Genomic DNA, 12,501 nt, shown 5'->3' on the forward strand with positions numbered 1-12,501 from the left:
ACTCCGATGTTAAAAAAATGTAACAAAAAATTTATTCCACAGTTTGCTGATCTTACAGGAGTGGTCAGGTTTAACTTATGCTTAACAAAAAAAACCCTACTACGGTAGGAAAACCGTGTGGCTCTGTTCTCCCCGGCTGCCGCGTATTGCTTTTGCGTATTAACTCTTTTTCTCTCTCTCCCCGCCTCCCGCACCGCATGCGCTCATTTGCATAAATCCGTGATGCCCAGATTTTAACTATAAACACAAGCCTTTAAGGCACATGTATTCACGGTACTACATAACCAAGCCAACAAAGCAATAAAATAATTTTAGTTCCACCATAAACATGCATTTACTTGTTAAATTATTAATTACACAAACAAGTTTAACAACAGCAAATATAAATACTAAAATATATGAACTATATTAACTTGGCTCCCACAGATTCCCTTCTTGTGTCTTTGCCCTCCGTCTCCCTCTGTGTGTCTGTGTTTATATAGTTGTGTGAGTTCTCGTGACTTGTTTCCGCTACGTGTGTTTTATTCCATTATGTTTATGCATGTTTCCCCATGTCTGCTCTCTCCCTTGTGTTCCCTCGCTCCCTCTCATCTGCCTCTCCTCCACTCCCTTATCATGTTTCCTGCTTTATTGTGAAGGTCCTGTGTTTCCATGTTCATTCTGTTCAGTTTTGCTCCCCCTGTCTCGTTATGGTTATTCGTGTCAACCGTGTTCCTTGTGTGTTCTCACTTCCATCTTATCCTTCTGTGTATTTAGGTCAGTGTCTCCCTCAGTCTTGTGTTACTTCCTCCCTCCTACCTCTGTGCGTGTCCCTGTGTCCTTCCTCATGTATTTAGGACTCCCATTATAGTTCATGTTATTTTTCCCAGTTTCGGTTTTGTATGACTTTTTTCGTGCTCAGTAATAAAGCTGTATTTTAAGTTCCCATTTCACCCTAGTGAGTTTGCGTTTGGGTCCTATCCTGCCTGAAATCACATGCTTTATGACACCATCAGTGCATCAGGAAGATAAACACAAGTGATTAGGTGCTTAGTAAATAGTTCAAGCAGCTGAAACCTCAGGAGGAGGAGGTGGAGCAGGAAGCATCATGGAAGGACAAACCCTTGTAGGATGAAGCACTAATCATGGCTCCAAGTGCAAGACCAGTAGAGGCTGGTGTTTAGCACACCAGGCAGGACCCTAGATGCAGTCTGTGCAAAGATGCCCGCCATATATGATCTCTCACCTTCTCAACAAAATCCAAAGTGTTCTGGATGTGGTGTTTGGAGCTGCTTACAAATGGGTTGTGGACAGAAGACAGAAATGTCGAGATGTTATAGGTGACCAAATTGATCATCCACACAATTGTTCTTAAATGTGCACCCTGTTTATGTGTTATCGGTAACCCATAACACACCTCTTTCACCATCTTATAATGCTGTTATTGCAGTCATTCCCCAACTCTCTGTGAATGGTTCTCATGGCCACTGATCAATGGTCATGACAAATTGGATACTAATGATCATGGAACTGACCTCACAGCCCATTGTTGATGCTAATTTCTGTCATTATGCAAATTTACTGTCTATAAGGTTGGGGAAACCTGCAGTAGGCTGAGACTGAAGAACTCACCAGTTGAGGATGAAACATTTCTCCCACTAAAAATAGTATGTCCAGATGCACAGATTCAGCATTCAGCATAATCTGAGTAAATACAAAAATTACTAAGGGAAATAAGCTATCCATACCTACCCGGTCCTGTGTGAAATAGTAACTGCCCCCTCTTGGTTTTTTTTGGGTTTTTTTGCCTGTCCCGTTTGGATCTTTAGCCATCAGAATTGTTGTCTGAAGGCCAAGAAAGATGCCAAGTGGATTTACTTTACCAAGTGGATCATCATGGCCTTGCCATATTGGTCCATTTGATTGACCTTTACTATAATTATGTATTTATTTTATTTTCGTTTTTTAAAGACGGGACAGACTTGACTGGGGGATAGGACAGGGAGAAAGAATGAAAGAAAGAGAGGGAGAGAAAGAAAAATAGAGGGGAGAAGAGATGGTGACAAAGGGGGGAAGAAGAAAAAAAACAAACAAAACACCTGGATCACCTGTATGGAGATAAAAAACCAGAAGAGAAAACAAACAACAAAGAGCAACATAATAAAAACAACACCATCACAATAAACTAGCTAACAATACATAACAGTGGATACTTTTTTAATTTCACCTGTTGAGAATGAAAAAAGAAAACAAGCAGAAGAAAATGAGAGCAATAGAATAAACAACATCACGATGATATATGGGAATATAACTGTAAATACTAAATATTAAACATTATTGTGCAGCACGTAAGATCGACAGCGCACAGTGTGCTTTGAGGTAGGAGCCAAAAAGGGTGTCGTTTGTGTGTGTGAGCACACGTGTGTACACCTGTGAGCATGGACGCGCTTGTTTTTAAAAGGTTCCTACATGTAATGATCTGTTAGAGGATGTGGGGAGCCACAGCCCCGTCCACCAGGGCATGAAGCAGGCATGGAGGAGATCAAAACTCCAGACGTCCAGAGGCCCTCAGAACACAAGAGACCAAGGAAGACCAACAGAGGGGCAGCCGCGCCACTATTCCAGAAAGAGCTGACGAGAGTCCCAGATGAGGGGTCACTCAGCAGCCGCGGAGCAGAAGCCAGGGGGGGTTGCAGTGACGTGCCCGTGAGCTCCGCCGGCAGCCAGCTGTGCCAGAGTGACCGAGCCCCAGGCCGAGAGGCCGGGGGCACCCCACCTCCGAAGTGGCCCGAGCGAGCCCCAGGCTCCAGGCCCCGATAAGCAGCCACCAAGGAGTGAGCCGGTGTGTACCTGGACGCCCATCCCCGGACACAAAGAACCACCAACGCACCGATGTCTGAGGGCGTCTGCCACTGGTAGGGGAAGTGGTGGGAGAGATAGGCCTCCATGCCTTGGAGGACCTGGGATGTCCCCAGAGAGGTGGCGTCTGATACCCGACCTGACATATGGACACAGACAAACAAGCACACACAGATACAGACATCCATTCCCACCCTCATGCGCAATTACTCAACACTCACCCAACGTGGAGACAGACATTGAGAGACACTGTACACACAATCACACTCCCCAAGCGTACTCTAAGCCCCGGGTCTAGGTACCCTTGCCCCTGGAGGGGGAAACTGCACCCAGACCCAGGTGGTGTTACCCTTTTCCCTGGGGTGGGGAGAAGCAGACCGCCCCGACTCCGCAGCAGCAGGGAGGCCCCCCAGTCGGACGGCCAGCTTCTCCTCCTAGCCCCCCCGCTCCGCCCCTCTTGTTAAATCATCAATTAACAGTTTTTGTAAAGCTGAGTTCAGTTTCACTAGCCACACCCAGACCTGATTATTACAGACCTGCTGAATGAAGAAATCCCTTAAACAGAACCTGTCTGACAAAGTGAAGTAGATTTCAAAAAGCCAACACATCACTTCACAATCTAAAGAAACAATATGAGAAACAAAGTCATTGACATCTATCCATTTGGGAAGGGTTACAAAGACATTTCCATCGCTTTGGGACTGCAAAGAGTCATTATCCACAAATGGAGAAGACTTAAAACAGTGCTGAACCTTCCCAGGAGCAGCCTGCCTACCAAAATTACTCTAAGAGCGCACTGCCGACTCATCCAGGAGGTCACAAGAGAACAGCCAGAACAGCATCTAAAGAACTGCAGGCCTCACTTGTCTCAGTTAAGATCAGAGTTCATGATTCAACAATAAGAAAAAGACTGGGCATAAATGGCATCCATGGGAGAGGTCCAAGGAAAAAACTACCATTGACCAAAAAGCACACATTTGCCAAAAAACATCTTAATGATCCCGAAGACTTTTGGGAAAATATTCTGTTGACTGACAAGACAAAAGATGAACATTTTGGAAGGTTTGAATCCGGTTACATCTGGTATCAAACTAACACAACATTTCATAAAAAGAACATTATAGCAACAGTCACACATGGTGGTGGTATGCGATGGTCTGGAACTGCTTTGCTTCACGACGCCTTGCTGTAATTGATGACTTCTGCTTGACTTCTGCTCTCTACCAGAAAATCCTGAAGGAGAATGGCCGGCAATCAGTTCATGTCCTGAAGTGGACATGAAGTGAACATGAACTCATGAAGTTCAAGAGCACTTGGGTTATACAACAGGACAATGATCTGAAACACATCAGCAAGTCCACCTTTGACTGGTTAAAAACCCTCAAAATGAAACCAAAATAAAGGTTTTGGATGGGCAGATGGGCATTTCAGATGGAGACGAGTCTGCTTACAGAGCAGAGGTGAGAGCCCTGACATGGCTCCGACGGGCCGGGTAACTCCACGTCCGGCGGTTCAGACCGCACATCCTTCTTTGAGGCAAGCGGTAGCGGCGGGGGGGTGGTGAAGATGAAGTTCGTGGAGAATGAAATCCTGAACGAGCGGGTGCAGTGAGTCCAATAGCCAGGGGTGACCGGAAATGAGTTGCTGTAGCCTGGCTTCCACAGCGCCGAGAAATCCCTCTCCCTCATGCTCCAGCCATAGGTTGACCAACCGGGAAGCAGAGTCGATTATGACCTCCTGAAGCTCCTTGGGTGGGGCGAATGCCGCTGGATCCATAATGTGGCTGGTCTGTACTGTCACGGCGAATGGGATGAGACATGTGGAGGAATTAAATGAGGATCCAAGCGCAGGCACTCGTAGATGTGAAGGAGGTTTATTGAAAAAAAATAAAGCACAAGGTGGAAATGGCAAAACGGAACCACAACAAATCTATACTGGGACAAACTAAACTACTGAACAGTAGTGATGTGACATTCTGTATCGAGGCTTCAAAGCTTGTGTCGAGTAATGGAGGGGGCGTTTCCGCGATGCGCATAACGAGGCTTGCTTCATTTATGGCTGAGCTGAAAATGATGACGTCCGAAGCCTTGCTGCCCAGCTGTACCATGTGACTGGTTCAGGAAGTGGTTCGAACTTTGCCGATGTGACAGCGATATAAACCCCTCAGACTTCATTCAAAATGTGGGTGTTTGATGGAGAGTTGCGGTTAGTGAGAGTTTGGAGAGAGTTTGGAGAGAGTTTAGAGGTTTAGGAGAGTGAGGAGAGAAAGTCAGGAGAGAATGGAGCCAGCTTAGAAGAGGAGGATGATGTCCTCCTCTGTGTGGGAACATTTTGATCTTATAGCTCCCAACAAGGTATGTAAATTTCTACAGAAGATGTATTTTCATAATACTGATGGTGCAATACAATTTATGTTAAGCTGTCTTTACTTTTGCACAAGGTGAAGTGTTTGCTATGTGCCAGGGAGCTGGGATATAACAACAACACCTCATCCATGCTTAGGCACTACAGAGCTTTGCATGAGAATAAGGGGAACAATGACTGTGGAGCAAGACCAGGTGAGCCATCAAATGCCATGATAATATAGCATGCAGTAATGTTACTAAATGATATAACAATATTATACAACTGTAATAAGTTACGTGTGTGATATTTATATTTGTGCTTTGTTTTTGTCTTTCCTCAGGAGAACAATCTCAAATAGATGAAGACCTGGTTAGCATGGTGATTGAGGACTCCCAACCATTTAGCATTGTGGAGGACAAAGGATTCAAAAGATTTGTTAAATCATTAAATCCTAGCTATGTTCTCCCCACTAAAAAGGTCATAAAAGCAGTGAAAATTTAGTTTTTACAGAATAAAATGTGAACAGGCAGGACTGTGTAGCTACCCTACACACTGCTTCACAGCCACGTCGTACTTTTAAACAAAATGTTTTTTCTTTCCTTTAGGCCCCGAAAGTCATGGTGGAGGCCAGGTACTAGGAGATGAAGGAGAAAGCTAAGGCTAGCATTGAGAAGGCAGCAGCTGTGAGTCTGACATCAGATATGTGGACCTCCATCAACACAGAGGCCTATCTTGCAGTCACCTGCCATTTTGTTGATGAGTCCAACACATTAAACACCGTTGTTTTAGGAGTGCAATATTTTCCTAATGCACACACTGCAGAAAATATTGCACAAGTGAAAGGCTCACTCATGACAGAATGGGCAATTACTGACAAAGTCACATGCCTAGTAACAGATGGGGCTGCCAATATGGGGGCTTGTGCAAGGGAGCTACGACTCAAACAAGCCATATGCATAGCTCACACCCTGAACTTAGTGGTGAAGAAGGCCCTTGACCAGACCCCTGAGCTCCCTGACATCCGAGCCAAGTCCAGGAAGATCGTGGGATATTTCAGGAGCAGTACCACTGCAAAGGTAAGTTCTTAAGTGGCTTAATTACAGTTTCTTTAATGCTACTTAAGTGTATAGTTCTGCTCCCTTGACAATCTAATGTATGCTTTTTTAATTGTATTTTGTAAGGAGAGGCTTTCAGTGGTGCAGGAACAACTAAGGAAGCCTCAACTCAAACTAATACAGGAGGTGGAAACCAGCTGGAACAGCACTTATAATATGCTGCAAAGACTGTTTGAGCAAAGGGAGCCAGTGGGTGCTGCTTTGGCAAGTCTCACAACAGACATCCCACCTATTTCATCTGAGGAATTTGGTATAATTTCAGAGTGAATAGAATAGAATAGAAGAGAAGAGAATAGAATAATCCTTTAATTGTCCCACAAGGGGAGATTTGGGTGTAACAGCAGCAAGAAAACACATATACAAACAAACAGTACACAAGACACAGAACAGAAACACACACAATTTTTACATATTTACATGAAGGACAATGGTTACCAAAAACTGTGTACCATACTGTTGTTAAATTAAATTAAATTAAATTAAATACAGATAAGAGGCAACCCTGGTTATAGTGTGAATCGGTTGATAAAATAGTGCCAAGATACAGCGCTGATGTAAACATCTATGTTTGTTGGGAGCAGTTCTGATTGTACAGTCTGACAGCTGCAGGGAGGAAGGACCTGCAGAAACGCGTGTCTGGTTGTCCTAGCACCATTTAACGATCCAACCACTGAGCTCTCTCGGGACAAAAGAGTGTCTGGGTCAAAGGTCATACCTTTGCTCACTATGCTTGTTCATTTTTTCAATAAACAAATGGAGAAATCACCATCCATTGGGTCTTCTCAGGCTCAGAAGCTGAGGATGCTATTGAGAGAGAAGCTGGATAAAATACAAACCATGAGCATTATGTTCCTTGCAACACTGCTGGACCCAAGGTTCAGAAAACTCAGCCCTGCAAGAGCTAGCGAAGCAGAAAAAAGACTGAAAGCAGAATGTGCTTCCGTAATGAGGGCCTCCACCACCTCCTCTTCCTCCGCACTACCACCACAGCCATCAACGTCACAAACTGTTGAGGCTGTTTCCCACGGTACTATTGTTATTGCATTTGAGTTGCATTTATATAAACTGATTGTTGGGTTTTCCTCTGTATCTATTATTGTACGATCTACTGTACAATATAAAGCGCCTTGAGGCTACTGTTGTTGTGATTTGGCGCTATATACATAACAATTAATTGAAAATTGAATTGTTAGTATCACATAAAACTCTCCTTATTGTTTAGGTAACAACCTGTGCCGTCGCCTGGATGAAAGTATCAGGCAGACGCAGACACAAAATGTGACAGCAGACGCGAATATTGAGGTCCAACGGTACATGATGGAGCCAAATATTGGAAGGCTGGAGGACCCCTTAAATATTGGGAGAGACAAAAATATGTCTATCCTCACTTATATAAGTTAGCACTGACATACCTGTGTACCCCTGCCTCATCTGTGCCCTGTGAGCGAGTGTTTTCAAAAGCAGGGGAAATATTGTCCAAAAAAAGAAATCAATAATCACTGTCCATACCTCAACGTTACAAAAGCACAACCACTGTCTATACCTCAACCACACCTCACAGTAAATGATCATTTCCATTTTAAGCATTTCCAAATATTCATTTTCCATACTGCCAGTATAAATATACACAGTGTACTGCCATCACTACAATATACATGTTTTACACACTCCTTTTGTTGTTGACATTTACAGGCTGTGTGCAAAATGCCACACTCTTTAAATTCATGCCAACTAATATTTTTACGTCCAGTAGATGTCCTACTAGAGCAAATGAAGCTTCAAGACACTTTGCGCTGAGGTGAACCAGTTGGATGAAAAGCTTCAGTGCTTCATGAAGCTTCATCTGCCCATCACTACTGAACAGCAAACATGAACACAAACATGAAGGAAGGTGAGCAGATGAACCTGCAGATGCAACAGGGTGAACACACGGTTGAAACACAGACAGACCAGCAACCTGCACACGAGAGGACACGACTTAAATACACACAGAAGAACACCTGGAGATTACACACAGGTGGGGAACACAGCTGGAAGTAATTGACGAGATGAGACAAGAGAAGCTAAACTGAATACACTCACATAAGACACGGACCTTCACAATAAAACAGGAAACAAGAAGCATCTACACAAAGACCCAGACTAGAAACTAAACTAAACCTACAGGAATCACGAGGGCACCAGAACAAAACCTACATTAAACATGAGACACAAAACCTAAGAACAAATCCCTTAACAACAATAAACAGAAACATAGAATTCTACTAATAATCAACAAAGCACAAGAATCAGAATACAATCCAAAATTAAACCAAAACATAAGAACTCAAAATGCTGGGTCAAAATGACCCAGAACCGTGACACCTTACTTTTTTCATGTTTGTCAAATAAAGGATGGTTAAAATTCTTTGAGCCTTTAAAAAACACACCTGCTAGATGTGGATGCTAGTGGCAAATCTTGCACCACATTTCAGTGCACTCATTGTTAGCTTCAAGCCATCTTGGAGCCACTTTTCTGAAAAAAGTATTTTCTCTGGCTCCGGTTGGTGTTTCTTAGCTAGTGGCGGCACACCAAAGAAGCTGCTTAATGTCTATTGTTTTTTGGACATTTAGCTGGTGACAACCAACACATGTAAGGTTAAATGAGACAGTCAAGTACACAAAGTGTCACTACGCATTCCTAATTTTTGTCACGCATGCGTACCTGCGTACCAGTCATGTGCACCCCTGTCTATAACACACAGCCAAACGACTACTCACTCAATAACTACTATCAAATTATCATATCTATTCAACCTGACATACATGGTTTAGGTCATTGGGAGGAAGCTGGAGTACCTGGAGAAAACACACACATGCGCAGTTAAAAATGCAAACTCAGCCAAGGCTTTAAACCAGAACCCTTCTGGCTGTGAGACAACAGTTCAAACCACCACACTACTGTGCCACCCATAGTAACTCATATTATAATTGATAATATAGGGACAGAAGTATGTCCTGGAATACAAATAACATATTCCACAATCTGTATTTACTTACCTAATTCTCTCTCTAACAATCAACAATACAAATTCTCCCAGCCCCCAGAAAAACTGGGTTATCATTTCCATACTGTTTTGCATTTACTCTGTCAAGTTTGTCGTTATAACTAATAACTAATGCAGGAAAATGGCATGTTTCTTTAAGGTTTTGTTCTGCGTGTTCATAATGCTTATAACCCTGGACTATGCTTCTGAAGATGAGAGTAAGATGGGAGTCTCTGGGAGTAACTAGGTGAGGAGCTGTTAATGCCTTCATACAGCAGCTGCTATAAGTTTGTACAGTTCTATATTATAAACAGAGCCAATTTTACACTGTATAATTTCCATAGGATTTATTAGTTTCAGATTTTTTTAGTCATATCATATGATCTGATTTATTCTTTACTGCTAAACAAAACAATGTTTGGTTTCTCAAACTGTCCATAATTGCTAGTGATAAATTCATTGGTTTCAGGATGCACCTTCTGTATCTTCAAACAAAAAATCAAAACAAAAGTATAATAATTAAATACATTTTTCAGAAGAAAGCCACATCTTGATACATGCTGGTTTAACATAAGGATCTAAAATATGTCACACTATGTTGTTAGTTGAATCTCAGATTTGTAAAACCATTGCTTCAGTGGTGGACCTTGGCTGGTGGTGTGTGAGGAAACATGTTTTGCCTTGTAGTGTACCTTTGCTTCAAATAAATAACTAAATACTTTTTAAAAGAGGAATTTCCTATGAACAAACAAATGTAATAAAACTCAGTCCTTCGTCACTGTAAATGTTTCACTGAAATTCCATCAAAAAAAGTCAAAACTCTCATCACCTGACCACTTTTTAGCCAATGAGCTGTTTTTCACCCCTCCCCCCTCACTTCGTGACTTCGAGTTGAGGAGTAGCAACACTTTGCTGGTGTGGAGAAGCCAACAGGTAACTTTAAACTTTAAAATTTTGCCAGCTTTGTAGCCCAGCAACCGGTCAGATTTAGTTTTGTTGAGGTTTTTCTTTGGTGTATATTCCTTGATTGAGTTTTGTATTTCAGTGTAATTCTCATGCTAAAGCTAGCTTTTTTTGATGACACGCGGTCGTGTATTTAATTAGTCAAGGTTAAATACCTAGTCTAACGCACACCTTTTTAGTTAAACTGTAACATTTGAAAATACTCAGATGTTATTATTTATTCATCCCACTGTCTCCAGATTTTAAGCAATGCTGAAATATAGGTGACACGTTATTAATGAGACGTTTCAGATAACCGAGGTAGCTAACATTTAACTCTCTGGAGTGCAGATTATATGGCCAATTTACGGTGTATCAGCAACATGCGTATATAACAGTTTTTTAAAATGTGTTGATAGGCCAAGTAAAACCAGAGTTATGATACATAATTTAAGCTTTTTCCTGAAAACTGTTTTTACGTTTAGTGCAGGAAAATATAAAAACGGTATTTTCTTTAATAAAAAAAAAAAAAAAATAGATACATTATTGCCTCTCCTTTCCTATTGTGGTGGATAAATGAACATGAGCCGATCAAACAATTAAATCAAAAGTAGTCAAAAACAGCCAATTATACCCTTGGCTCCAGAGGGTTAAGAACACCTGTAAAAGATCAGTTTTCACTGTAAACTATTTTCCTGAAATATTACATAAATTGTACTTTTTTTTTTCTTTTTCTGAGACAGTGTATTGCAATGCAGCCCCCGAGAGCAAAAAGTAAACCGAAAGATGAAGCAGTAAAATTTGCATCTTTGGGGCAGGACAAAGATGGATTTGAAGTGAAATTCATAAATTCAGTAAAAGGTGAGATACTAGGATACTTGTTGAGGATTTTTGGCACAGTCATAAGTTTAACCATTGCAGTAGACCAATGTTGACATTTTCTCGAGGAGTCGAGGAGTGTTTAGTAGGTGCAACTATAACAAAGGAGACTTCCTTCTGGAATATCAAGACGTTGTAACCCAGAAGGAATATGAAAAGAGAACAAGATTGTACCATGACGCCTTAAAGGTTTTTCTTTTTGAATTCCGGTACAATGGAAAACAATTATGGTATGTAAATTAGAATAATTAATTTTTCAGCCTACTTTTTGCAAAAGTTATGACGACCACATTAAGACAAACTGCTGGTTTGCTACAAATCCATATAATTAAAAATGTAATCAAATTGTTCAGCCTTTTTATACAGCTTGTGTAATTTTGTGTCTTACATTTTTTTGTTGTTTCAGCATTGATGCAGCCAGAGAGGATGGCTCCTTGGGCAGACTGGTGAATGACGATCACGTGAGCCCAAACAGCAAAATGAGGACAATCACAGTAAATGGAGAGCCTCATCTCTGTTTATTTGCCATAAAGGACATCAAGCTGGGGGAAGAAACAACATACAACTACAGTGACTCTGACTGGTCATGGAGAGTAAAGGTACATATTTATATTTACATTTACCGTAGTGTAGCTACGTAACTGTATTGTATAGTCTCAACGTATCTGTGTTGAATGGATGTTAATGTACTTTTGTGTTTGCTTGCACAAGGTTTCAGAGCACCCTGACTGTCCTCAAGCTGATGTGCCCATGGCATCGTCGTCCCTTAAAGATGATGAGCAGGTGACTAATTTTCTGCTGTTGTTATTATTGCAACAAGAACACAGCAGAGTTGTTTGGATGTTGAGTGAGGGTGTTAGACACAAGTCCTATAGTGTTGGTTAATGTAAGATACCTACATTATGAGGACTGTGTGTGTTTTGAATGTGTAAGTCTACTGAAAGATGATCTCTTCCACAAAATTTTCCTGATGTTTTCCAATGTTTTAAATCAACAGCTAAGCCACTTGATTTGCATTTAACTGAGACTTCAACTTAAAGTCAATGAGCAGTGGTTACATAGATGCTCTTTTACTCAAAAAGTATAGTCAGTCTATCAGAAAATATGCTTAAATCATGATGGGGAAACCCTGAAATGTTGGATCTTACTGTATGTATTCATGTCACATGGTCGCAGCAAATGAGTGAAGTTTCTGCATGGCATGAAAGAATTGAAAATGAATGGTATAAACTCAAGGAACTTTGTTTTTCAACAGAACTGCAAACATGATGTGGTGTATTCGTCAGAGAAGATGTTGAAAAAATGTGCCTTTTGTAATGCACATTTTCCTGCTTTCAAGTTGATTTGCGTGAAAT

The 12,501-nt window shown here is 41.5% G+C and overlaps 1 protein-coding gene across 1 annotated transcript; it reads left to right on the forward strand.

Annotated features, from left to right (window-relative positions):
- The first annotated feature begins 5,800 nt into the window (after positions 1 to 5,800).
- LOC146378250 (E3 SUMO-protein ligase ZBED1-like) lies at positions 5,801 to 7,449 on the forward strand. The gene is made up of 3 exons (XM_084944750.1): positions 5,801 to 6,260; positions 6,366 to 6,562; positions 6,926 to 7,449. The coding sequence occupies exons 1-3, from the start codon at positions 5,826 to 5,828 to the stop codon at positions 7,428 to 7,430; spliced, it is 1,137 nt and encodes a 378-aa protein (XP_084800876.1). The 5' UTR covers positions 5,801 to 5,825; the 3' UTR covers positions 7,431 to 7,449.
- Positions 7,450 to 12,501: the final 5,052 nt, after the last annotated feature.

Source organism: Perissodus microlepis, chromosome 11 (assembly GCF_051167445.1).
Source record: "Perissodus microlepis isolate ML-2025 ecotype Zambia chromosome 11, ASM5116744v1, whole genome shotgun sequence".
NCBI lineage: Eukaryota > Metazoa > Chordata > Actinopteri > Cichliformes > Cichlidae > Perissodus > Perissodus microlepis.